Genomic DNA, 27,197 nt, shown 5'->3' on the forward strand with positions numbered 1-27,197 from the left:
AACTATTTCCGGTCCCATCTCTCTTCTTCCCTTCCCTTCTCTCCTCTTGTTTACTGAGGATGTAACCCGGAGCCTCCAGCTCGATACACCAGTGCTCTGCCACACTTCACACCTGGAGACCCAGGTCTTGACACAAGCACTGGCAACGACAGCGTTTGTGCTATAATTATTATTTATTTGCGGTAATTTTTGTAGGCGAGTTATTTTATGGTTAAAACAAGAAGTTGAGACAGAGTCTGGGGCTGGGGTTCTAGGGACGTTGGTAAGAGCTTGCCTAGAACCCATGAAGCCTGGATGCTTCATTCCAAAGGGTTTACCAGACACAATGTGGGCAATGAGGGGGCTAAAGACAGCCCAAAGTAACGTGGCTGCCTCGGAAGTCCTGATCATCCTTGGAGAACCTTGAACACGAATACAGCTTTTTGTACGGAATTTCACTTCACATACCTTAACAAATTTTCCTTTTAATGTAGTTCTTTGACAATTTCATACCTGAAATTGCGTTCGGGTTACACACACTCTCTTATCTGGTTCCCACTCTCTCTTATCTCCCTCCCTTCTGCTCCTCCATACCAGCCGGTAGGTTTGTGAGTCATTTAGTTTAACCAGGGCCCTCTGGGTGACCACTGGATTAGAACTAAGGGCTGGAGCTGGTGGCACGACTGTTGATAGTTTCATTCTTCTGCAGACCCAGGGCATTCTTCACCCGCAGCCCAGAGCTGGTGGCCTCAAGGGCTGTGACTTCTCTAGACAATGGCATTTCACAGCTCTGCGGGAACTTGTAGGCCACTGGGTTGTTTTCCTTTTCCCTTCTGGTTTTATCCCAGCTGAGATGGGGGTCACCGAGGGTGCACATCTCAGCGTGCTCTGCACAGCCAGAGCGGCTAGCAGACTGTGGTAGGAGAAGGCCTGAGCAGGAGATCTGGTGAGGGGCAGGAGCAGGGTGGTGGCCATGGAACTAGCGGGGAGTCAAATTCTAGAACCTGGCCTGACAGTCTTGCCCAATTTCACATCTCTGCACACACAAATTAGAGCATCGCTTAGCCTCATCAGAAGTGTGTGTCTGCGGAAGATCTGGATTAAGACAGAGTCCCACGATTGGTCCCGGGAACGCAGAGTATTTAAATGTCAATGTGCCATCACCACGTACCATATCCCACCCCACCCCCACCCCCTCCACAGTTCAGGGATCACCCCGGAAGAGTGGGTGGAAAGACTGTGAGGGACCGAGGTCAAGACTGTAAGGGACTGCCATGACACAGCACTCCTGGACATGACAATGGGGTTACACACCACACACACACACACACACACACACACACACGAACTCATAGCAGCTCTGACCCGTCAGCACAAGGTCAAGCTGGTCCGAATCCCAGTCTGTGTGGAGAAGGGGCCATGACAATCGCAGTAGCTGAGGGGCGCCTAACAATTAATGGCTGCTGGGGCAGACAGGGCCATGTTTCTTCAGGGATGCAGACCCCTCGCTTGCTCCAGTAGGTGGGTCCACACCAGTGCAAACATAGGCAGTATTGAAAGACTCCGTAGGGTATTCGATTAAGGGAGGAGGGGACCTGGCGAGATGGCTCAGTGGCTGCTCTCTCAGAGGACGGAGGTGTGATCCTCCGCACCCTCATGGTGGCTCACAACAGTTCCAGGATATCTCATTGTGCTCTTTTTTGCTTCCTGGGGCAGCAGGCACACAGCACACAGACATACATGCAGGCAACACACACCCATAAGGTAGTAAAATAATGATAAAAGAGCACATGAATATGGTGTAAAGGTAGAAGGAGGATTGGAGGGGAGAGATTGGGGTAGGTTTGATTAAAACACACCACATACATGTGTGAATAATAAAATGTTTTCGATAAATGAACAAATTCTTAAATTCTGGAAAGATTAGTGAGAGCCGAGGATCACAGTGGCCGGTGGACCCGGCACAGAGCTTGAGAGCACTGGGGAGAGTCCTGGCCAGCTTGAGCAGCTGGGAGCCGGGGAGGAGCAGGTCGCGGGGAGGAGTCAGAGCTGATGGGCGGGTTGGCTCAGGAAGAGCCAATCCGGGAGGAGTGAGCTTGCAAAAGTTCTCCTTTTCCTCCGCGAGTCCGGTTCCCAGATCACGTGGTCGCGGCAGCGCCCCCTGGCGGCGGCGGGCGCCCGCGGCAATGGCGGCGGCGGCCGGGGAGGGGGGTCGGTGCTCCGTGTACTTCTGCGGGAGCATCCGCGGCGGGCGCGAGGACCAAGCACTGTATGCGAGGATCGTATCGCGGCTGCGGCGCTATGGGAAGGTGCTCACCGAGCACGTGGCTGCTGCAGAGTTGGACCCGCGCGGTGAGGGGGCGCGGGACCCGCGGCTCGCTGGCTGGGGGACCTGCAGGCTAGAGGGTCTCTAGGCTGGGGAACTTGAAGCCGAGGGGATCCGCAGCCTAGGGGGTCACTAGACGTGCAACCTAGGGAATCTGCAGCCCAGGAGACCTGCAAAGTAGGGGACCCACAGGCTAAGGGACATGCAGGCTAGGGGACCTGCTAGGAACTCTTAGGTTAGGGGCCGGCTGGCTGAGGAAGGCCCTGGCTTATGCCTCTCCTGCTCAGGTCAAATGCCCCTGCAGCATCCCGGCGAGGAGCTGGCCATGCCGGTCACGGCACACTGAAAGCGAATGAGAGCCCAGACCCAGCATTCGGCTAGCAAGGCTTTGAAGAGTTGATCTGAACTCCTACCGCTCTTCCAGTTTGAATGTTGTACCTAGAACTCTTGTACTTCTGCTAAAAACAAACCTTTTACGTAGCTCTCCCTTTCCCCTCGCAAGAACAGACTCATCAGCTCTGGGCTCTGATGTAATTCCAGGAGAATCTTTTAAAAAAAAACAAAGCATCTCTAGACAGAAGTGTGAGAGGACCGGAAAGGACCCGTTTGCACTTAAGGTTGGCCGGCTCATGGTGGTTGGTTCCTAGTCCTCGCCCTTAAGTGTGAATCCCAGCACTCTGGAGGTTGAGGCAGGATGAGTTCCAGGCCAACCTGGGTTAGGTTAGACCCTGTCTCAAAGAAGAATGAGACAAAAACAAAGCCCACGGAATGTGATAGCCTGGGGAACAACTTTTGAATCTTTTTCCCCCATAGTTTCTTTTTTTTTTAAACAGGGTCTCTAGTGTAACCCACTGTGACCTCAGACTTGCTTTGTAGCAGCAGGTACTCCTGAGCCTCCTGTCTCTGCCACCCAGGTGCGAGAAGTACAGGCACGTGCGTCACACTCACTGGTTTTGTTTGTTTGAGATAGGGTTTCTACATATCCCTGGCAATCAGGGAATTTACAGTCTAGCCCAGGCTGTCTTGGAACTCAGAGATTCCCCCAGCCTCGGCCTCGGCTGGGGTCATAGGTCTGTGCCGCTGTCCTCAGCTCATCAGTGAGCTTTTTGACAAGGTGTTTCTGGCCTGCCGCCAGCACAGGCTCACTGTCCTGAACAGCAGCATTTTCACCCTGTGATCCTGACTGTCTGACCCCAGATATGCCTCTTGGGCCTTTGGCCAAGCGCCCAAGCGCCTTTCCCCAGTCGCCTGGATTCATAGAGTCCAGGCTGTCCACACACTCCTCCTGCCCCGACCATGCATTGCCCCGGATTGCATTTCTCTCGTGGCTGTTCCACTCCTCACCCCTTTGTGACACACTCCTCTCCTGGGCTGGCCCTTAGAGGTGCCGGAGCACCTTACCTACCTGAGCAGGGTAGCCAAGAAGAGCAGCAAGAGCACGGGGGTTACCGGGGACTGAACTGGGGTGGGGAACATCATTGGCCCACTCTCCCGCCACCACAGGGGAGGAGGCTGCTGGGGGCGACGAGCTCATCCATGAGCGGGACCTGGCCTGGCTGCGGCAGGCAGATGGTGAGTAGTCCCCCCCCTCTGCGTACAGGCCCCTCTGATGTTAGTTCCTGGGATATCTCTGGCCTCTGTACCTAAAGGGACTCCTTTCCCACCACCGGTTCACGGCCATCCTGTCCTTACAAGTCCCAGGCGGCAAGCCTTTTCTTTCTCTCCAGTGGTCGTGGCTGAAGTGACCCAGCCATCTCTGGGTGTTGGCTATGAACTGGGCCGGGCAGTAGCTCTTGGAAAGCAAATTCTATGCCTGTTCCGACCACAGTCTGGCCGAGGTGAGTCTTCCAGCCTGGGATGGCTTACCCCTTCCTGGCTTTCTGGGAACCCCATACTGGTTTCTTCCTTTCCCAGGGGGCAGGGGCAGGGAGCAGAGTGGGGAACGTGGAAGGAAGTCAGTTTCATTCTCCCCTCCCCAGTGCTTTCCGCCATGATCCGGGGAGCAGCAGATGGCCGGAAGTTCCAGGTGTGGGACTATGCAGAGGAAGAGCTGGAGAGCATGCTGGAGCGATACTTCGAAGCTTATCCTCCTCAGGGGACAGCTTCGCCCAGCAACCCAAGTGCCTGACTTAATCTTACTTTATTAAAACAAACAAAGAAAAAATGTGTAAGATTGATCTTTTTATGCATGTTTTAACTGTGTATGTAACCGAGTGCATACCTGGTACCCACAGAGGTCAGAAGAGGGCACTAGATTCCCTGGAACTGCCATTAGAGATGGTTTTGAGCCACCATGCTAGGACCAAGGACCTCCGCAAGAGCATAAGTGCTCTTAACTACTGACCCTTCTCTCTGGCCCTGGCCCCACTTTATTAAATCCTGGCTGGACACTTCTCTGGAATCATTCCTGCCTTAGCCTCAGTAGTAAGACAGGTTCATTCAGCTGAGAGTGGAGGCACACACCTTTAATCCCAGCCCTCGGGAGGCTCAAGCAGATGGATTCCCGAGTTTGAGGCCGGTGTGGTCTATATAGTGAGTTCCAGGACACTCAGAGCTATGTAGAGACTCTGTGTCTCAAAAAAAAAAAAAAAAAAAAAAAACCTATCCATAGTGGCAGGGCTGGGACAAGCCCTTGGTAGCATCCATTTTCCATCCCACTTCACCTTAGAAAATAGAAGGACCACTTAAGAGTAGGTCCCTAAGAGGAGGGCACTTACCGTGCCCTTCGGGTCCCTGGAGAACACCTGAAAGGAAGGGGTGGGGAGGCCAAGTATTAGGTGGATCATCGTCCTTCTTATTTCTGAACCTAGACCTGAGCTTTCCTTGTTGTGTCCAAATGAGCCTTGGGCTGTTTCTGAGGACAGAAAAGTCTGGAAGTCTAAAGTAAACAGTAAAGACAGGAGGGGCAGGTGAGCTGGCTCAGTGGGTGTATGTGCTTCACACCAAGCCTGAAGACCCGAGTTCTATCCCAAGCACCCACGGAGAAGAGAACCGACTCCCGAAAGGTGTTCTCTGACCTCCATACATACCACCATAGCATGTGCTCTGGTGCTCACACACATGTAACCTTAAGAACACTGTTGGAAAGAGCGACAGTGGCTGTCAGGAAACACCAGGGAGCTGAGCCCGTGAAGTATGTGAAAAAGTTTATTCAGTAAACAGAAAGTGCTGCAGACCCTGGGAATCCCCTCTCACATGACAGTGGGAGGGTGACCTCCCCACCCCTTCCCCCCAATGCCCCCCACCCCTGGGCCCTGCTCATGGGGCAGGTGTTTCCTGCTCCACCCCACTCAGTCATAAGACTCATCATCATCATCCTCATCCCCAAAGAAGAAGGTCTCTCGGTCTAGGTTCTCAGATTCCTCATCGTAAGAGAAGCTGTCATTGTCTAGTTCCTCATCAAACTCGTGCTGCCACTCAGGCACATCCTCCTCCTCTTCCTCTTCCTCCTCCTCATCTGCTTCCAGCCCCGAGGAGCCCAGGGGCCTAGGGAGAGCCACCAAGCTCAGCCAGAGAAGCCCACTTCCCTGCTGCCCTCTCCCAGGCTCCGCCCACTCTACTCACTGACTGCTGGGCACGTTGGATCCTTTCACCTCCCTGGTCTCTACTGATGGACTCTGCAGTCCAACCCGGAAGTCCTGACAAGGAGATAGGAGGGTCTGAGCAGAGGGGCAGAGGCTCTGGGGCCTCTGGGTTGGCCTCCCTTCCACTGAGGACCCCTGACAGCCAGACTCCCATGAGCTCTCAGGCCTTTGTGCAGCTTCACCTCCTGTGAGTCCCCAGGGGAGAGCCAGTGGTGGGCACCCAGCCTGCACTGCACAGGAGGCATCATGCCCAGTTACTAAGTACTCAGCAAAGGACCTAAGAGCAGGGTTCATAGTTAGGGCTCCACACCCGCGCACCAGAGCTGGAAAGATGCTTGCAGATCCCATACTCTGGAGACTCCCCCAGCCCTGATCCCCACGTGCTAGAGTGTGGTCTGAGAAAGCTCTGACGAACTGATGAGCACTGGCCCATCATGCTCCTGCCTTGGGAAAATCTGCTCCTCTGAAAGAAACCCCAGGAGGTTAAGTGACAGACCATGCTGGCCCAGGCCTCCTGAAGACGGGGTTTCTCTGTGTAGCATTAGCCATCCTGGAACTTGCTTTATAATATACCAGGCTGGCCTGGACCTCAGATCCACTCGCCTCTGCCTCTGCCTCTCCAATGCTGAGATTAAAGGCGCGTGCCGCCGCTGCTGGACCTCTGTAACAACCCCCCCCCCCCGCCATTGCCCCTCGGAGGCATTTCCCTCAGGGCTCCCCAGGCAGGACTGCACGGGGCAGTACCTGGGTAGAGTGCTGGAGGATGGCCAGCAGCCTCTCCTGGATCCTCCTGAGCAGCTCCGTGCCTGTGCTGAGGCAGTCAGGCCGCAGAAGGCGCAGGGAGGAGGCTAGGTCCTGACAGCGCAGCAGCGTCTCCTCTGCAGAGCAAGCACAGGACTTTCTCTGTCCACCCCCCCCCTCCAATCCTTCCTCCCACCAACATGTATGGAGCATCTACAGAGTGCCAGGCATGGCTGCCAAAGCTCCGGGCACTCACTGCCCAGGGGCAGGGAGCAGAGCAGCCTGTCGGGCCCTTGTGTCGTGGAGAGCTGAGAGAGTGAAGGTGGGGCCCTGGCTGGCTAGGCACGGGATGCCTAGCCAAGGGAAAAGGACTGCGGGCGCTGTGGCGCCAGGCTCACCGAGGAGGATCTGTAGGGCATTTGTGTGCAGCTCTAGGGTCTCGGTCTGCTGTTCTACCACATCCATGGACTCCGTGTCCTGACTGTAGAAGCTGTACACACAGGCGTAGGCCAGCACCTAGGGGAGCCCGCGCCAGGGCATGCAGCCTGAGTTCTGGCTCCTCCACCCAAGCCCCCTCAGCCCTCTTGGCACACCCCCCCCCTGCTTGCCCCCCCCCCCCCCCCGCCCCCCGCTACAACCTTTCGAGCCTGCTCCAGGGCCAGGCAGGCATCCTGCAGGAAGGTGAAGGATTTGGGCGGGGGCACCTCATGGATGGCAGAGGCCTGGTTCCGCAGGTTCACGGCAAACTCCTGTGTGGGGCAGTCACAGCCCGTGAACTCTGCCCTCCGTGCACCTCCCTGCCAGGCCTCCCAAGGCAGTCACCCAGCCCTCTGCTGGACCACTGCCCACGGCTCACCCGGGCCTGGTGGTGGAACGTGCACCTCTCGTTATAGTCCTGAAACCGCTTCTCCTGACGAGCAGCTTTGCTTACCTGGTGAGGATATGTGAGAGGGCTTCTGGGTGCTTGTTCTGACAGACCGGGGTTCTGGGAAGGACCACTATCCACGATGCCCCTCTCCCTGCTACCTGCCAGAGCTGCTGTGTCCTCACACTCCCCCCACCTCAGCACACTATCCTGCCAGCTGTGGCCACATGCCCCAGTGGGTGGGACAGTCATGCAGTCCTGACTGTGCCCTATTACCAGCCTTCCTTTCCATGGGAATGTGGGGTGGTCTCCAGCCACAGTGTTAGGGCAGGCCCACTCACATGCCTTGCTCTGCTCTGATGCCTGCTTGCCCTGCCATGCTCGTTCTAGGCTTTCTTTGGTCACCTGGGGGGGAGCAGTATTCCCAGAACAGAGTTCTAAGAGCTTCAGGCCTCAGCAGCTCCTGTCTATCCCCCACTGGACCTTTCCTGCTACCCCACTGTTCTGAGGACACAGCTCTGCCCCGGAGCCAAACGCAGCTGGTCTTGAGTGGCTGTGCCTCTGACTCCCAAACAGCCAGACCCTTACCATGGCAGAACAGTTGTAGTAGTCCTTGTGGCTTGGCTTCCAGGACTTGAGGCAGCGCCAGCAGAACCCATGGTTACATCTGGCACAGGTCATGCTATGGAGGATTCGAGCTGGTCAGAAGGCGCCTGCCTCCAAACAAGGGTACCCTGCCAGGGTACCCAGGGGCTAGACACCCCAGTGACAGGCTTTTCCAGCTGCCCCCAGGCTCCATCTGCCCAAGCCCTGCTGGGGACGGCCTTGCTTTGTGTTGCCCAACATGGTAGACTCCCGGGGACACTGAACGCAGGCAGTGGATTTGCTGAGCTTCACGGTAAGCTTGAGCCTCTTCCTTGCTGCCCGGCCTCCCCCACAGCATGCCCCCAGAGCCCCTGCTTACTGCAGACACCCCTCGTTCTTCTCGATGGGCGCCTGGCAGCTGGGGCAGCGTTTGGAGATGAGCTTAGCCAGGTGCTTGCTCTGGGCCTCCACACTCATACCATCGTAGTAGCCGCCGTCATCCACCCACTGGGACATGTGGCCACAGCTGGCAGGGAAGTGTGCCTAGGGTGAGGACACAGCCAGCTCAGGCGGGTGGCAGGAGACAGGCCACCTCACCTCTCTGTGTGCGTGAGGAGAGGGGCTGGGCAGGGGAGAAGTGAGTCCTTGCTGGGCCAGAGCAGAGCACCCACCTCGGGGAAGCTACAGCTGAAGCACGAGGCCCAGCCGCACTTGGAGCAGGTGGTGCCACTGCCCAGGCCCTGGCGGCACAGGATGCGGTCACAGCCCTGAGGATTGGTGCACCAGGTCAGGTTGGAGCAACTCCCCACATAGCCTCGAAGGAGGGCCTTCTCGTACTGTGGGCAGAGGCAAGCGCGGCCGCGATGAATGACGGGAGCCTCTCCAGGACACTCCAGAGGCTCCTAGCATCTCAAGACCAGCCTGTCTTCTGGGGCCCTGGGGCTGGGGCGTACCTTGGAAATGACCTCGGGGGAGGAGACGATGTTCCGGATGAAGGCTCCGGTGGGCTGGGCGGGACAGTCGGCGATGGGGCAAGTGCAGTTCAGCACAAAGTTCTGTTCGATCCGAGTAGTCAGGTACTCATTCCAGCAAGACTGCCAGTGGGAAAGGAGGGGCTGGTCAGAGGCAGGTGCCCTGGCCACTGTCGGGACGCTTACCCTTCACAGCCTCGAGGAAGACCAGAGATGGCTGGCTCCTAGGCCTGCCTCACAGCCTACCCTGCCTTCCAGACTCCTTGGTTTCCTGGGATGGGAACAGAATGTAGTTGTCTTTGAGAATGTGTGGGGCTCAGGCATTGGCCTAACCACAATCACTATCAGATGGCCAGGGAAGAAGTAGATAATCAACTGGAAAGGATCTAAGACATGGAAAGATCAGTGTTCGAGGGCTTAGATAAGGGTCCAGTGAAAGGCTGCTGTATTGCAGGCTTGGTCCCCCACGGAAGCAGTGTTCAATGGTGGGGCCTCTGTGGGGTGGCTGGATCATGGGGTTCTTCCTTGACCAATGGCTTATTCCTCTGCTGGCAGATGGCCGACAGAGATCACTGGGGTGTGCCTTTGAAGGCTACCTTGTCCCCTGTCTGGCCTGATTGGCTTCCTGACCATGCTGAGGTAAGCACCTGTCCTCTGGCCTTCCACCATCATGTTCTGCCTTGTTACAGGCCTAAACACAATGGAGACAACTAACTGTAGACTAAACGCTCCTTAACCATGAGCCAAAACAGATCTTCCTTCCTTAAGCTATTTCGGCCAGGAATTATACCAGCAAGAAGGTGAAAATAGAGCTGGAAAGTGCCTTAGGGGCTAAGAGCACTTTCTGCTCCTATAGAGAACCCAGGATAACTTCCCAGCATGTATGGGGTTGCTCATAAGTGCAACTCCACTTCCAGGGGATCGGATGCCCTCTTCTGGCCTCTGCAGGACCAGGCATGTACACAGTACGCCAACATACAGGCAAAACACTCATACACACGAATTAAAGATAATGTCTTCTTAAAGGTGAGAGAGTAGACAGCCTGGGGAACTGCAGCCTTACCTACTGGACTCTGGACTCCTGCGTGCCAGTTCCCCTGACTCGAGCTTTCCCAGCCTGGGGATCCATCTCCAAGGGCTCCTCCTTCAAAAGACTCAGTCTCTTCCCCACAAAACAGACTAGCTTGCGTTGTCCCCGCGTCCTCATCAACAGCACAGCCATCCCCACCCCACCCTAGTCACCAGCACCAGAATTTCCAAACTCTTCTGTTGTTTCAACTACCCTACCCTAGAGCAGCTCATTATGTCCTCCTGATAAATGGCCCTTTCCCCCTCAGCTCTCCAAAGCCCACGGGCCTCTTAAACTGATCCACTAAGCGCCCTTGCTCCTCAGGCTATGACCAAGAGTTGCAAAATGAGCAATAAAAGCTCCTGGAGAGCATGTGCACAGGGTCACCGTGTGACAGGATGTGAGGACCCGGACCATCTGTCACCAAACCAAACCCTTCACATCATGAAACAAACCAAGACAAAGGGGCAGCAAACTAAAAAGATTCCTGCATCATCTTTAGGTAAAGCAAGGGGCAATTTCACTGAATGCACACACCACACTTGCATGAACTCGGTGCCTTAGGGTACCCCACAGTCCCAGATGGCAGAATCCTGGAGTCTGAGTCCGGCAGGGCCCTGCCCTTAGCCTCTTGGCTTCTGACTAGCCCTTGGGGAACAGTGCCATTTTGCCTGCCAGCACAGCTCATGCTGGTGGCCTCCCATCACTCCTCCACAGCTTTGCCATTCCTACCTTATTCATAGGCTGAAACTATTTTTTGTTTGTTTGTTTATTTTTCAAGACAGGGTTTCTCAGTGTAGCCCTGGGTGTTCTAGACTTGCTTTGTAGACCAGGCAGGCTGGCCTTGAATTTACAGAGATCCACCTGCCTCTGCCTCCAGAGTGCTGGGATTAAAAGTGTGCACCACCATGACAAAAAAAAAAAAAAAAAAAAAAAAAAAAAAAAATTTAAGTCAGGTGTTTTCAGTGTAGGATAGCCTGGAATCTGCTCTGTAGATCAGGCTGCCCTTAGACTTACAGAGATCTGCCTGCCTCTGCCTCCAACTAGGAACTTTCTGTTTTTCTCATTTACATTTTGCAGACTCTCTGTCTCTGCATCTCTATAGGAGGGTCCCCCTCAGCTCTACTCTGCCTGTAGTGTTGCCAGCAAGGCCCCTCCACTGAATTCCAAATGCCACACAATGTCCAGTGAGCAGCTGGGACTTCACACAATATGACAGACTGCTGCTTCCCCTAAAGCCCAACCCACCTTCATCCCTACACCTTGCCTGAAGTTCCCCTCAAACACAGCAAAGTGGCACATTCCACCTGCTCAGCACTCAGCTCCACAACAAAGGAGCTGTCCCGGATCCCCTTCCCTGGAGCTTGTACTTCTAACACACCCAGGCTCTAGGGCTCTACTTGTAAACAATCAAGACCCATCGCTTTCCTTGACTATCACACAATCAGACAGCACCTTTCCACACTGCTCTCCACAGCAGCCAAAGGTCTGAGTGGGTGGGTGCACGTGTGTGCGTGTGTGTGTGTGTGTGTGTGTGTGTGTGTGTGTGTAAGTGTGTGTGTGTGCGCCTGCTTGAGTGGATGGAGAAGGACGGAACGGGCAGCTGGTCCTCCTCGGTTGCTCTCACTTTATTCATTGAGGCAAGGTCTCTCACTGAACCTGGACCTCCCCCGCCCTGGCTGGTTTAGCTAGTCTGCCCGAAGAGTCCTGCCTCTGCCTCTAGAGTGCTGGGTAACGGGCAGCCTACCACGCCTACCCTTGCTTTACCTAGACTGGCTTTTACGCAGGTTCTGGGATCCGGACTCTGGTCCTCATGCTTGCATGGTAAGCACCTTATCCACTGAGCTATCTCCCCAGCTCCCAAGTGAGTTTTCAAAAGTGTAAATCAGAGCCCACAAATCACCATCGAACTCAAGCTCTCCGTCCTTTTCTCAGGCCTCCTCCTGAGGAGGAGCCTCCTCCCCTAAACACACAGCCTCAGCCTCCACTCTTCTTGTTCTCTGCTGCAACCCTGTCTCACAAAGACGTCACCTCCCAGCAGGCCTCTCTTGATCTTCCCAATGTAAAGCAGAAACCCTAATCCCTATGTGGTCACTTCCTATGACATCACCCAAATTATCTTCTTCCCAGAATTCATCATCAAAGTCTGCAGTGAATTAAGTTTGGGGTAAGGCTGCCGAGATTCAAATCTTGATGTTAGATAAATGACATCCATCACCCCCAGAGTCTCCATCGGTCATCTGTAAATTGGAGACAGCGGGGCTGGAGAGGTGGCTCATGATTAAGAGCACCTGCTGCTCTTCCAGAGGACCCGGGTTCTGTTCCCAGCCCCACATGGTGGCTCACAGCCATCTGTAACCCTAGCTCCAGAAAATCTGGCCTCCATGGGCACCAGGCACACACGTGGCACACACCCATACATGCAGGCAAAATGCTTATATGCATAAGAGTAAACAAACAAACCCTTAAAAAAAGAGAGAGTCAGTAAAAAGTGCGACTGCGCAACACCATTACAGAGTAAGTGGGAGATGCGAGCTCTCACGTGACATTGGCCTGTGAGCCCCTGAAGGGTTAGCTGCTGTTGTTAGCTCTCAGGTCACTTCCAGGGCTTTTTCCACACCCTCATGCAGCAGTCTGCACACTACACTTAGTAGATCCATGACTGTCTTCACGAAATGAAAATATAAGAGAAATTCCTGAAAGCATGGGAGGAAAGAAGCACCAATGACTTCAGAAGAGTCTAGAAGCAGAGTGAGAGGGACAGAGAAGGAGCACCTGCCACTGGGAGGCACAGCCGGAAGAGGCATCCAGAGCTCATGGCAGCAAGGAGCACTCCTGCTGCTAGGGTGATGTGAGAGCTTGGCCCAGTCTACAGAGCTGCCAGGCAGGTTCCTGGCAACTCTGCCCTCTTGACTCTGCTTTGAAGCTGAACTCCCCACTGAGCATCTGCTAAGCTGTGTTCAGGTTCCAGCAGCAGCCTTATTCCCCACTTATTCCCCACCACTCTGTGCTGCTTTCTGGCCTATACTATCTCTATTTGTTTGTGTACTAAATTAGAATACATGATAAAAGACTTGCTGATCTGAGACGAGTGAACTTATATGTTAGTAAGAACACTGTGAATGATAGATGACTCTAAAGGCCTTTTCTCACAGTCTGCCTGCCTCTGTGAGGGCTGTGGCAGGCGACACCACTTACAGAGGGTAGACTAGCTTAGCTGAAAGGGCATTAAGGGCTTGGGTTTTAGCTCAGTGGTGACTCCAGGCCCTAGGCTCCACCCTCAGGAAGGAGGAAGAGAGAAGGAAGGGGAAAAGAGTGCAGAGAGGCCCAAGATTACCCAGGTCGGGAAATGGTGCTTCCGAGGCACCACCAGAGGAAGCAGAGGCTGGGTGCTCACCTTGCAGCAGCCGTGCAGGCAGCAGAGGGAGGGCAAGTCCTCCTCGGGTCCTAGGGGGCTGACACACACAGGGCAGTGGTCAGGGCGCGTGGGAACGGCCTGGGCCTGGGGTACTCGCAGTCCAGCAGCAAGAAGCAATGGCTCTGGGTCATCGCTGTAGCTCTGCAGCAGCTGCTCGGTGCCCCAGTGGGAATGGGCCAGAAGGTGCTGAGCTACATCTGGCTCCAAGTTGAGCGTCTCTTGCACCTGCCGCACAGCCTGCTCCATCAATCCTTCTACCTCCTGGGGACTCATGGTACGTCCTGCTGGCAGCTGTAGAGATGCCAGGGCCACCACAGCTTCTGGGCTTAGTGAGAGAGAAAAGATGGTGTTTAGAATCTGTCCCGCTTGCCAATCCACAGGCTCCCACCAGGCCCCCGGCTCCCCATGTGTTTCCTCTTGCTTTGGGAGCCTATGTATAACCACTGAACCAAATGGGGGAGCAGAGCCCTTTATAGAAGCGTGAATGTGGGGCCGAGGCTGGCTGGAACAGTGACTGGGGTCACTGTAGGCCAGTAGGTGGGTCACGGTGCTAGGTAACTAATAATGAAATAGGCAGTCCATCGTTCAAAATGATAGTAGCACATCAAAAGCCTTTCTGTGCGAAGGGTGACCTGTGGACCACGGCATGGGCATCACAGAAGGAACAATGGAGTCGGGTCTATACTCAGCCGCCACACACACAGATGATGTGCATGCACCCTGAGGTTTGAGGATTCATCCCACACGTCATGCAGACAGCAAGGACAAGCAGCAGCACCTAGCAGCCTGGGGGTGCACTTGGGATTGGAAGTTTCAGAGGTACTGGTGACTTAGAACAGCCTCCAGCAAGCTCCCCAGCAGAACAGACCTCCTGGTGTTTGGCATAGTCCCCAGGCAAGTGCAGAGCAAACACTCATACATATTTACAGTGCAGGCCAAATTTGCTCAGAAGAAGCGGTATCTGCACAGCTGGCTCTCCTGACTAAGCACTGGCTCTAGGAGGATGGGGACACCCAGACCCTTGATTGGCAAGGCATGAGGTAGGGTGGAGAAGAAGAGGGTGAAGAGTAGCAGGTAGGAGAAATAACAGACAGGGAAATGGGCGGGGCAGACTAGAAGTGGGATTTTTGTTTGGTTAGTTTTGGGTTTTTTGAGACAGAGTCTCACTATGTCACCCTGGCTGGCCTCAAACTCACAGAGACCCACCTGCTTCTGCCTCTCTAGTCCTGGGATTAATGGGAAGTGCTTTTATAAAAGTGAATTTTGTAGGGCTTCAGCCCTACATTCCTTCTCATCCACTGATAGTGGACAGAGGGAGGGGTGGCTACCTAGGTTTGGAGCTCTCGGTGCTCTGGTTGCCACAAAAGGGGACATCTGCCTGGCCCCGGAAGTGCCCCATGGGCTCCGGGGTGGCATACATCAGGACCTGGGGCCGGTCATCACGCCGTTTCACGTAGCCCTGGCCCAGGAGGTGCAGGATGCAGGAGAGAACATCCGTGCTGGAACAGGCCACGCCCCCTGCAACAGTGCGGCCCAGGCTCCCAGGGGGATTGGGGCCCTTCTGCCAGGCCTCCAGCACCTGGAGGGGAAGAAAGAAGCAAGAAGGAGGCCAGCCTGCAGGTTTTACCACTACTTACTGGCCACGAGGCCAGCTCATCTAGCCAATGGCAAAAGTTACTATTTATATAAGTTAATGTTTTAGTTTTATTTGTACTATTGTTGAATGCTCAGTCACACACCTGGAAAGCACTCATGTCAGCAACAGGAAACCCAGAAGGAGGGCTGCAGACATGGCTAAATGCAGTGCTTTCTCCTCAAGGGTGTGGCTTGAGATCAAATCCCTAGAGTCCATACAAAGTCTAACCGAGTAACAAGTGTCTGAAACCCAGGTGCTCGGATGAAGAGAAGGGAGGCAGAGACAGAGTTCCCAGTTCATCAGCCAAGAAGCCTCACACACACATCAACAAACAAGAGAGCCCATGTCACGCAAAGTTGGAAGAGGACTCGGGCACCCAAAGTTGTCCTCTGACCTGCAGCTGCACACACACAAATGAGCACACACACACACATGTCACACACACAAAGAATGGCTCACATGGTTCACATGGAAAGAGATTAACTTTTCTTATAATGACCCCAAGTATGACTCCTTTTTCCCCAAGGCATGGTCCTTTCTGCCCTACCAGACAAACCAGCTGATCAATGTGGAGGCCTTTCTCCCCATGGGCTTTGAGTATCCGGACAAGAAGACAGCTCAAGAGGTTCCTCTTCTGTTCCAAGCTCCGGCCCTCATCCTTTTCTACACTGAGATACGTCTGGGGAGGTATCAGCCACAGGACCTCTTCATGGGTCTGGGACTTAGACTCACGAAGCCGCAGCACCCCTGGAATCCAGTCCCGGTCAGGTACCCAAGGACAGGGAGGGACACATGAATGAGGATCCTACCACACTCTCGTTCCCTGGTATAGTCTCCCCAACCCTCTGGGCCTCCCACCATGCCGCAGAGCCTCAGCCCAGGGACCCACTGACCTACCCCCCTCTGGAAAGTTTGGAGCCTCTTCCAGTGTCAAAGGACCATTGTCAGCGATGAGGGGCAGCAGTGCCTGGTGAAGGAGCTCTGGGGAGAGGTCAGAATTCCTCAGCAAGACCTCTACTGACACCTCCTGGTGAGGAGAAGCAGCGCCCATCAGAGGCAAAGAGAGAAAAGGAGGGAGCCAGAGACCCAGGCAGAAGAGGAGCCTGGGAAGCCGGGAACGGGACGTGGGGGTGGGGGTGGGGGTAAGCAGCTTCGGCACCTCTGTCTGGTTGAAATTCAACAGCAGCCACATCTGCACGGTAGACACATGCAGCGTCTGGTCCCCAAACTGCAGCTCAGCCCGGCCCAGCCACGTCCACTGAAGTCGCCGATGTGGTCCTATGTCCAAGATTGGGTAGTTCTGACCTAGGGAAGTGTCAAGGAGACAATCCGAGTCAAAGATGAAAGGAATAAGGGGGGAGTAGTATAGTAAAAATACAAACACAGTATTTTTATGTTTGGGACTTGTAAAATAATATTGCTATCTATTTAAAGACATCACCTTTAAATCATGTTTAAATCATGGCACTCTAGAGAACCAATTCATGATTTTAAAAACAAACAAAAATGGCTGTCCGATGTGGTGGTAAATGCCTTTAATCCCAGCACTTAGGAGGCAGAGGCATGAGGATCTCTTTGAGTTCAAAGCCAGCCTGGTCTACATAGAGCTATCTAGGCTACCCAGGGCTACGTGGTAAGACCCTGTCTCACAACAAAAACAAAAGAAACTCAAAGCAAAAACATATCTGAGGGAAGAGGGCAGATTCAGTCTTTCCTGTCAAGCAGCTGGTGAGAACCTCTCTCTATAGGGAAAGCAACCTGCTAACACACAAAGAAACAATAACAAATTAGAGTTTTACTATTTCATAAGCACCAATGAAGAGGCCGGCGTGAGGGCACGGGATGGAACCCGCTTGGTAGAGTCCTGGCCCTCGCATACACAGGGCAGCTGAGTCCCATCCCTATGCCACATACATCAGGTGTGGTGCGCATGCCTGCAACCAAACACTCAGATGGATCAGAAGTTGAAGGTCAGCCTTGGTGACACAGCCTAAACTACAAGGAACCAAAAGCCCAAATAACAAATAAAAATGGACAGTGTTGAAGAGATTGGTGATGTGGAAATCCATGGCTCCCTCTTAACGTCACAAATACAAACTGGAGTCCAGGTAAACCTGCAGCCCTATTTCCCCCACAAACAACTGATAAGGGAGAAAGGGACAGCAGGGCCCAGACTGGAGGAGATGTTAAAGCTGAGCACCAGATGCAATGTGCGGGCCTTGCTTGGATCCCCATTAAACAAAACAAGCAAGAATAAGACAGAAAATCAGGCTGACCAGGGAAATACGAACAGCACATAGCTGATGATGCTAGAGAGAGGTGATGCCTTCATCCTCAGAAACCTTCCTCCTTTAGATACAGAAATAGGAGAATGTGATGCTGGGCCAGGTGTGGGTTTTCTGGAGTTTATTCTGTTTGTATATGTTCAAAATTTACCATTATAAAACACTTCAAGTTTATTATTTTATGTGCAGGAGTATTTTGTCTGCATGCATGTCTGCGCAACACTTGTGTGGCTGAAGAGAGCATCAGATCCCATGGAACTGGAGTTACTGATGCTTTTGAGCAGCTGTGTGGGTGCTGGGAGTTGAGCACAGGTCCTCTGTAAGAGCAGTCAATGCTCTTATCTGAGCCATCTCTTTAACCCTATTAGTAAAAATATTTTTTTAAACAAAGTAGAGCTAAGGGTATAGCTCAGCTGGAAGAATGCTTGCTTGCCTACCATGCACAGAGCCCAGGGTTCAATCCCCAACATAGCATAATGCCAGCATGCAGGAGGTAAAAACAAAAGGATAAAAGTTCAAGGTCATCCTCAACTATACATGGAGCTTGAAGCCTGGGATATATGAAACCATGTCTCCAAAATAAAATAAAATGCTTTAGGAATTACTAGCCTCATTTTGAAATATCTCCTCTCCATCCTGCTTGTTAATAGTAGCAAGGAAAAAAATATCAACTGTACTTGACCAGGTTGACCAGGTTGTCAGAATTAACATCGCAGGAGATGGGAAATGGAGTTTAATGTTTAAATATATGCTTAGCAACTAAAAGTTCCCAGTTTAAACACCAGGACTGGGGCAGTGGGGGGGGGGGGGAGTATAGGGGAGCAGAAGATAAATATTTTAACAGTTATCATTTGGTGTCCTGTGAACACAGAACCTGAGTCTAAACCCAAACAAAAATGAACAACTACTTGAACATTGTAAAGAACTGGATTCTCAAAAAAAAAAAAAAAAAAAAGTCAATGTCCAGAGACAAAAATGACTACCAAAGTGTTCCAGATAAAAGGAGAATCTTTTTAAATCAACAGGTGACACACGCCTGTAACCTCTCCCAAACAGAGCAAAGCTGCAGAAGACATTATGGGTCAGATGACAAAACCATAACATGGAAGGTAAATTAAGGCATTAACTCAACTTCTATGTATTAGAATACCTTATGCACTAAAGTATTTAGGAGTTGAGAACCAGATACACACAACTTCCTCTCAATTGTTCTGAAAAGTGCATGTGCATACAAAAAGCAAATGAGTTAAGTATGGTGGCACATGCCTGAAATCACAGCATTTGAGAGGTGAAGGCAAAATGTTTGAGAGTTGAAGCTCAGCCCAGGCTATAGAGAGAAATCTTGCTTAAAAAGAAAAAAGAAAGCATGAAAAGAAAAGAAAGAAGGAAGGAAGGAAGGAAGGAAGGAAGGAAGGAAGGAAGGAAGGAAGGAAGGAAGATTGGTTGAGCAAGCAAGCTAATGCTAACAACAAAATGTGCAGCCCAGCAAAGTGGCCCATCCCTGCAAGTTCTAAGCCAACCTGCTCCACACAGTGAGAGCCTGACTAGCTCCATAGTGAGACCTTTTTTCAAACAAGAAAAAAAAAAAGCAAAATGTTTATAAAAGGCGAACTTGGATAAAGGTTATATGGGTGTTCTTTGTGTTGTATTTTTTTTTTGTAAATTTGAAATTATTTCTAAATTTAAAAAATTAGGGGAGAGTAACTGAAACTGTATTTTTAAAACTGTTAAAATGGCAAATGTTATGGTAGACATGTTTAACCACAATTTAAAAAATATAGAAAGCCAGACAGAAAGAACCTTAGGCCCTGCAAGCTTGATGACCTGACTTTGGACCCCAGCACCCACATAGAAAGCCAGGTGCTGAGGGGAGCACCTGTAACTCCAGTACTTGGGAGGCAGAGGCAGGAGGGAATCGCTGGGGCTTTCCGGCCAGCCAGTCCAGATGAACTGGTGAACTCCGGGTTCAACAAAAGACAAAAGATGAGGAAGACAACCCATGTTGACCTCTGCCTTCCACATGCACACATTATACATACACACACACACACACACACACACACACTAAACATGTACCATACACTCACACATGAAAACATATACAGGGAGAGAAAGAAAAAGACAGAGAGAGAGGGGTAATGGACACCTCGCCAGTGTGAAGCCCAACACCATGTAAGCCAGGCCCTAGGAATCCCAGCACACACATGGGAGAAGGATAAAAGTTCAAGGTCCTCTTCTGCTACCCAGCAAGTCTGAAGCCAGCCTGGACTAGATGAGACCTGTCTCAGAAACAAGGAAACCCAAACAACTGAGGAGTTCTTTCAGTGTGAGAGCAAAAGTAAAAGGATAAAAAAATATTAACTAAAACATGCTGGCATATGGCTGCTATTAAACAAAAACACTAAGACAAAACAAAGCAAAACGCTTAATACAAAGTCAGTTCATGAAAATAACAATGTTTAATTTACCACAGAACTCTGTACGCCTACACAGTCCATGGCGGTCGCCACTAGCTGCATGTAGTCCAAATTTAAATGATTAAAATTAAGAATTCAGTCCCTCAGTAACAGCGGCATAAGTTCAAGTGTTTAAAACGGTCAGGAACAGTCATCACAGTAAGAAATGCAGAAAAAAACTTTTCTTTTTTGTTTTTTCCAGACAGGGTTTCTCTGTGTAGCCCTGGCCTCAAACTCAGAGATCCTCCTCCCTCTGCCTCTTGAGTTCTGGGACTAAAGGCACTGAACAACTTTCTTGTCTTTATAAAACAGTCTATAAGATGGGACTCTCAAATGATTTTAAATGTGCATCTAAGAGAACATCCAAGATAATATGAACCAGTATTACAAGTTTTTAAAAAAATGACAACCAGGCGCTGGTGAGATGGCTCAGTGCTGCTCTTCCAGAGAACCCGGGTTCGATTCCTAGCATCCACATGGTTGCTCACAACCATCCAGCCCTAGGGGATCTGACACCTCTTCTGGCTCTGTGGCTACAGCATATGATGCACAGACATACATGCAGACATACATGCTATACATACAAATAATAATAAAGCATTTAAAAATCACAACCATAGGGTAAATTTTAGCCCAGCTCTCTCAGTACTAGGTGAAGCAGACAGGCATTAATAAGGTATAGAATATGTGAACAAAGAGGTCAATTTCATGAAATATGAATCCAGCAACCAAAGAATACATCTTTTCCTAGTCATATATTTAAAATCCTATCATCAACTAGGTCATAAATGACATATCAAAAAAAAATTAAAGAACTAAACCAACAGAAGCCATGTTCTTTAATCACAATGGAATGAAGGCAGAAATCTAAAATTACTAAACAAAAAGAAAAAGTTATTTGAGATAGATGGACTGATTTTTTTTCAGACAGGGTCTCTAGCCCAAGCTGGCTCAAACTCCCTATGTAACTAAAGACGTCCTTGAAATCCTCATCCTACTGCCTCCACCTCCCAAGGGCTGGCATCACTGGCATGAACCAGTAAGCACGTTTTCTGTGGTGCTGGGGTTTACACCCTGGGCCTTCTGTGTGCTAGGCATGACTCTACCACCTGAGCTACAGCCCTAACTTTTGGAGGTTTAAAAATACACTTTCCATAAACTCATAAATCAAAGAACTGGTAAGAAGCACACACCTTGAGTCTCAGTACTCAGGCAGAGGCAGGAGGATGTCTGTGATTTCCAGATAAGCCTGGTATACAAGGTAAGTATCATGCTAGTCAGGGCTACACAGAAAGACCCTAAAGAAAAGTATTAGGGGTGACCAATAAAAAGCATATGAGATACAAAATCCTATGGAAAGGGTTGGAGAGATGCGCTCTAGTGGGGGACCTAGATTCAGTTCCCAGCGCCCACATGATGACTCAACCATATCTACAATTCTAGTCCTAGGGGAGCCAAAACCCTCTTGGGGCCTCCGAAAGCACCAGGCACATATGTGGTGCACATCCATACATGCAGTAAAACATTCAGAAAATAAATATTTAAAAATTACACACAGGGCTGTGTGGCTCTGAGGTTAAGAGCAATGGCTGCTCTTCCAGATTGCCAGATTGTGGATTGCCAGAAACCACAAGATGGCTCAAATTTTCTGTCACTTTTAGTACCAGGAGATCCAACTCCCTCTTCTGGCCTGCCTGGACACCAGGCACATGTGTGGTACATAGACATACATACAGGCAAAACATCCATACACGTAATAAAATAAAAATAAAAATTACATAGGAAATTCCTATGGCACATCCTAACTTTACCATAAGACTAGGAAAGGTAGATGCACGCACACAATTAAATAAGACTCAGCAAATCAAAGAATGAAAACTAATGTTACAAGTGACCAATCTCGGGCAGTGGTAGCACACACCTTTAATCCCAGCACTTGAGAGGCAGAGGCAGAGGCAGGTGGAGCTCTGTGAGTTCAAGGCCGGCCTAGTCTACAGAGTGAGCTCCAGGGCAGGCAGGGCTACGCAGAGAAACCATATCTATCTCAAAAACAAACAAACACTCCCAACCATACAAGTGACCATTCTAATAGATACCGGGCTGCGTGCAAGAAAGCAGACACAGGACCATGCATACACATGGTCCCATCTATATAATGAGCAGGTGCAGGCAAAAGTTTCTGATGACAGAAGGAAAGATAAAAGGACGATATTGACTGGAAGGGTCCATGAAGGAGAAGCCTGCTGGCTGCTGGAATGTTCTGCATCTTGATCTGGGATGGGTACATGGCCGCGCAGAGGTATATAAACTCAGTCAGCCCTCCACTGATTACTTCTTCTATACCAATAAAAATGTGTTTTTAAACATAGGATGTAGTTAAAATGATGGGTGATAAATGGCCTTAAACATTTTTATTTGAAAAGAAGTTCTCATGACTGAAAATGAAGTGAGCAGACAATCGGAAGACAGAAAATGTAAACAGAACCAGTTTCCAGGAATGTGAAGAAGAGAGCAAGCATTAATGGGGCTTTTCCCACTCTTCTGCACCCTCCTCCAAGAAACCGCCAAACCTGGAAAGAACCTGTTCCTATATATACACTCCTGCCTGGTAGCCTCTCCTTTTCCTCTGTTGACACCCAGAATGCATCTCAATCTCCAGCATCCTGCCCCTAGCTCCTCACTGTGGCTGTAGAAGCTGGCGAAGCGGTCAAGGGCATGGCAGAACTCTGTGGGAAGGCACTTCCTGGGGTGGTGCAGGTAGCAGAGTGGGGAGACCGGCCAGCAGCGTGGTGACAGGACCAGTACAGAAACTGCTGGAGCTGGGTCTTCTATAAAGAGGTCTTCGTCAGTCTCCTGTCCCTTGTCTTCTTTCTAAGGAGCAGAGAGACGAGCCCATGAGCTCTCAGAGGTTCTGTGCTCTCACACTGCTGTCCTCTCTCCCCTTGCCCTCACCTCCACTTCCTCCAGCCTCCATTCCTCCTGCTTCTCCTGCTCCCAGAGCTGCCTGTCGAGCTGCTGGAGCTGGAAGAGGTGGAACTGACGCTGCAGCTCCTCTGAGGTGTGCAGGCTCTGCAGCATCAGCTGCGGGAGGCGGTTGGGGAAGCAGAGGCCGATCTGCTCCAGCACGGCCCCCTCCAGCCAGCTGGAGCCCACGCTCAGGAGACGGTCAGCCATGTAGTGCCTGCAGCATACAGCCCGGCCAGGTCTCAGTGTGGGGGCTAGCAGGACCCAGGCCCAGCCTCCTCTTCCAGAAGGTAAGTCTGTGTTAAGGCTCACACAAGTCACAAGACCCATCCCTACCAGCACTTGGCCAGCACCATGTCCTAACTTCCCCGCTACTCTTGCCTCACCTCCCCTTAACCTCAAATCTTCCCCTTCTCTGGCCTCTGGGCCCCCCCGACCTCTCCGGAATGTGACTCACTGATAGAAGTGCTCAAAAGTGGTGGCCAGCTCTAGGCCAGAAAGGACCATGATGGGCTCTAAGTGCCGCTGAAGCCGCCCCAGCATTTCCACTCCAGGGGCACCACCGAGCAAGCCACCCTGGATTTGTTGGTCAATGTGCCTAGCAAACTGCTCACTTATCTGGAGACGATAGAATGGACATCAGACAAGCCGTGAGGGGGTAGAGTGGGAGAGTGGGGAGGAGGCGGAAGGGCAGGGTAGGAGACACAACAGGCCCATGCCTGGTGCTTGGCAGGACTCACATGAGCCGTAGTGAGGAAGGATTGCTGCAGTAGGGCGCCAGAGAAACCACTGCGCAGAGCCAGCGTGAAGGCTGCCCGAGGCCCGAACAGCTCAGAGCCTGCTCTTTGCAAGCGCTCATAAAGATTACAGTAATGAGGCACGAAGTCTGAGGCCCTCCAGGCTGCAGCCAGGAACCTGCTAACCTGAAGTGACAGTGTAAGTGACATAAAGGACTGACCGCTTGTGTCCCATCCTGCCTGCCAGGCTTGCCTCTGCCTACCTGTCCCTGCACCACGCCCAGCCAGCACTGGGTGATGTTCCTAAGGCTGCTGCTGGGAAGGGCTGCTGCCGGCACTGGGCTCCCACCCTGGCTCTTACTGGTCTTGCTGACTGTGGAGACAGGGCACAAAGGAGTGAGCTTTGCAGCAGCCTCTGGGCCGGCCCCAGGACTTAGAAAGGCAACGAAGTTCCAGAGGCCTAGAGAGGCAGAAGATGGGCCAGGGAGGCCCACAGTGCAGATTCTCAGCCCAACAGGCCACAGTGAACTCACGGGGCTGTGTGGATGGCTCAGGAGAAGGCCCAGGAGGGGGTTCCACGTGCACCAACAGGTGGCACAGGCGCCGAACCCGAGAAGCAAAGGATGCTGCTTGACGCTGGGAGCTCGATCTCTGCTCTAAGTACTGGTCCAGCAGCCATCCCAGAGCACTCACACCCCCTGCATCTGAAAGATCGGCCAAGAACGGGTGGGTATCTATGCTTGAGCTGGAGCCTGGGGATGTGGGAACAGGGTAGGGTAGTGGGGAGGGGAAGGAGTACCAGTCTCAGGGAGCAGTCCCTGGAGGGAAGGGAGAGGGGAGCATGGATGTGCCAGGCTTTGAGGGACAAATACAGGAACCAAGAGGACCAAGAGTATCAACATGGGGATCCCTGAGAACCGTGAGGAGCTGGGTGGGGGACGGGCATGGTGGTTACCGGGAGAGGTGATGTTCTGCACCAGCGGGCTGACCAGCGCCTCCCAGCAGGTCTTGCCCAGTGCTTGGGCGGCCTCGGCATCGGGGAGGAAGCGGTCAGCAAAATTCTGTTCGTGGCGCAGAACTCTGTTCAGTCTGCAAACAAAAAGCACGTGGCCAGGTTAAGGTAGACTCCACCACCGCCCCGAGGAGGCTGGTGCCCAGGTGCTGATCAGCCCTAGTCGTGCTGGGGGCTGGGGGGGGGGGTGCTTTCCCCAGCTCCCTGGCAGCATGCGCTCTGCTGCTGTTCCATTTCCTCTCAAGCGCTGGCTGCAGCTTCAGGTGGAAGGCAGCCCTCCTGCCCCTCCTCCTTCCGGTGTCAGTCCTTGAGTGTTTCCCTCCTCCGAGGCACCCACCTGGGATACAGCTGAAGGAGTCGCCGGCGGTCCTCTGCTATGTCCCGGCTCCAAGCTTGTGCACGAATTGTGTAGAAGAGACAAGTACGTCGACATAGTTGCTCCCGGAACAGTGGCCAGAAAGTGGGCTTGGGGCCCAGCACCTCCACACCCCGAACCCGAGTGTCGATGCCACCCTGCACACACAGACCTGTCACCTCCGCCACCTCACCGAAGGCCAGCGCCACACCCCGAATTCCCAAGAATTTCAACGGGTCTCCAGGCCGCCTCCAAGCTGGCCAAGGAGGACCCCTGGCTCCTGTCCTGGCTTGAAGCTGTTGGAGAACCCACCCGCTCAGGAGACCCTGGGCTTCCTGCTGGTCCCACCTGCTGGCAGCGCTTTATGCGGATCTGGATGATTGGCCAGAAGCGGTTCAGGTTCTCCAGGAGGGTGACCCGGCTGGCAGAGGGCATCACGTTTACCTGGCAGCGCAAGAGAGCAGAAGCAGAGAATCACTAAAGAAGTGAAGCTGGGGCTGCAGAAGGGCCTCAGCAATTACAAACACAGACTGCTCTTGCAGAGGACCTGAGTCTGGTTCCCAGCACCCATGTTGTGTGGCTTATGACCACCTGAAACTTTAGCTGTCAGGATCTGATGCCCTTTTTTGGTCTCTAAGGGCACCTGTACTCATACATACACAGACACAGAATAAAGTAGAATAAAAAGAAGCAGAGCTAGAACTGCCCACAGCAATCAAGACCTGCACGGCCTGTGTTCTTTATTTAAAAAAATACATTGGTGTTTTGCCTGCATGTATGTCTGTGTGAGGGTGTCAGATCCCCTGGAATAGGAGTTACAGACAGTTGTGAGCTGCCATGTGGGTGCCGAGAGTTGAACCCGGGTCCTCTGAAAGAGCAGCCAGTGCTCTTAACCGCTGAGCCATCTCTTGCTCCCACGGCTGGGAGCATCACACTCCAGGTGAGGTGAGACCTTCCCAGATGTAACTAAGAGAGCCATCCCCCAAACGCTGGGTCCTCCCTGCAGGCTTTGTGAAAAATGGAGGAAAGGCACAGGGTCCCCACCGTGTTAAGTTCAGTGCTGATACAGCTGACAGTGTCACCCCCAAACACCACGACCCTGGCTGGCATGTAACTTGAATCCTCACTGGCCACAAGCAGAGTCAGCTGCCTGAGAGAGAGAGAAATCAGTGAAAACCAGGGCCACACCATCCCTTCGCTACCTACCCCAGCTCCTGTCAGGCCTGCCTTCCCCAAACTCTGGCTTTCCCTTTTATATTTCTTCAAAGTGGTCTTATTTACCCCCTACGTTCAATAACAAATTAATGCCATGCTATGCATATAATAGACATTCTTATGTCATGACCATCAGGTTCCTCAAGGCCAACATGATAACATAAGACAATAATCTGTCCACAGAGGCCCGCCTCTTTCTATTTCTGTTCCCCTGTGAAAGAAATGGGCCACCTCCCTGGTCGCTGTTGCCCTCCCCAACCAATGGCAAGTCCTGTAGATTCTTAGTACTTCTTAACTGAACACACTGAACACTTGTCAACTAGACCATAGACAGCTTCCAACACCTGTCATTCTAGCCTCCAACCCAAAGCTTCATGAGTACCAAAGTACCAACTAAAAAACCAAACTCAAGCCGGGCGCAGTGGCGCACGCCTGTAATCCCAGCACTTGGGAGGCAGAGGCAGGCAGATCTCTGTGAGTTCAAGGCCAGTCTGGTCTATAAAGTGAGTCCAGGACACTCAAGGCTACACAGAGAAACCCTGTCTCAAAAAAACAAAACAAAACACCAAAAAAAAAAAAACCCCTAAAATTTGTTTCTTTCATTCTTAAAATCCTTAGATGACTCCCCAAGTTTCAGAATAAAGTTCAAAGCTCCTGGCTCACAAAATGCTACAGTCTGCATCTGCCTGCTCTCCAGGCTTCACCCCTGCTGCTATGACGTGCCCTTCATTCTACCTAACCAGCATTTTAAAACATCCAACACAGCATCCCATGTCTCCCATTTTGCATGCTGCCTCTCTGCCTGAAATGTCATTGAGTTCTCTTTATCTAGCTAATTTCAATTTCGAACTCAGTCAACACCTTCTGGAAGGAAGCCTTCTCTGGCCCTCTTTAGTTCCAGGATCCTTTCCTTTGGTCCTCTCAACAGGCTCTTCCTCTTCACGTTGACCTGAATGGCTTTGGCTGGGTTCAAGAGAGCCTCCTACCTCAGCTTCCCAA

At 52.0% G+C, this 27,197-nt stretch overlaps 2 protein-coding genes across 2 annotated transcripts in view; one reads left to right on the forward strand and one right to left on the reverse strand.

The window, feature by feature from the left end:
• Positions 1-2,130: 2,130 nt before the first annotated feature.
• On the forward strand, positions 2,131-4,471 carry Dnph1 (2'-deoxynucleoside 5'-phosphate N-hydrolase 1). The gene is made up of 4 exons (XM_055612999.1): positions 2,131-2,331; positions 3,809-3,877; positions 4,033-4,143; positions 4,285-4,471. The coding sequence occupies exons 1-4, from the start codon at positions 2,166-2,168 to the stop codon at positions 4,431-4,433; spliced, it is 495 nt and encodes a 164-aa protein (XP_055468974.1). The 5' UTR covers positions 2,131-2,165; the 3' UTR covers positions 4,434-4,471.
• Positions 4,472-5,489: 1,018 nt separating this feature from the next.
• Positions 5,490-27,197, reverse strand: part of Cul9 (cullin 9) — a 40,372-nt gene continuing 18,664 nt past the window's right edge. The window contains exons 17-41 of the mRNA XM_055613012.1: positions 26,028-26,133; positions 25,332-25,427; positions 24,966-25,141; positions 24,572-24,705; positions 24,150-24,320; positions 23,880-23,989; positions 23,620-23,802; positions 23,337-23,497; positions 22,868-23,096; positions 22,597-22,786; positions 16,334-16,479; positions 16,072-16,201; positions 15,722-15,921; positions 14,867-15,117; positions 13,518-13,863; positions 9,034-9,174; positions 8,752-8,916; positions 8,460-8,623; positions 8,084-8,177; positions 7,487-7,561; positions 7,269-7,379; positions 7,029-7,146; positions 6,634-6,767; positions 5,870-5,943; positions 5,490-5,791 (exon numbers count right to left, since the gene is read on the reverse strand). Coding sequence (XP_055468987.1) covers positions 5,596-5,791; positions 5,870-5,943; positions 6,634-6,767; positions 7,029-7,146; positions 7,269-7,379; positions 7,487-7,561; positions 8,084-8,177; positions 8,460-8,623; positions 8,752-8,916; positions 9,034-9,174; positions 13,518-13,863; positions 14,867-15,117; positions 15,722-15,921; positions 16,072-16,201; positions 16,334-16,479; positions 22,597-22,786; positions 22,868-23,096; positions 23,337-23,497; positions 23,620-23,802; positions 23,880-23,989; positions 24,150-24,320; positions 24,572-24,705; positions 24,966-25,141; positions 25,332-25,427; positions 26,028-26,133 — 3,901 coding nt within the window. The 3' untranslated portion in view covers positions 5,490-5,595. The remainder of the gene's footprint in view (positions 5,792-5,869; positions 5,944-6,633; positions 6,768-7,028; positions 7,147-7,268; positions 7,380-7,486; positions 7,562-8,083; positions 8,178-8,459; positions 8,624-8,751; positions 8,917-9,033; positions 9,175-13,517; positions 13,864-14,866; positions 15,118-15,721; positions 15,922-16,071; positions 16,202-16,333; positions 16,480-22,596; positions 22,787-22,867; positions 23,097-23,336; positions 23,498-23,619; positions 23,803-23,879; positions 23,990-24,149; positions 24,321-24,571; positions 24,706-24,965; positions 25,142-25,331; positions 25,428-26,027; positions 26,134-27,197) is intronic.

Source organism: Psammomys obesus, unplaced genomic scaffold, assembly GCF_907164565.1.
Source record: "Psammomys obesus unplaced genomic scaffold, mPsaObe1.curated_primary_1811, whole genome shotgun sequence".
Taxonomy (NCBI): Eukaryota; Metazoa; Chordata; class Mammalia; order Rodentia; family Muridae; genus Psammomys; species Psammomys obesus.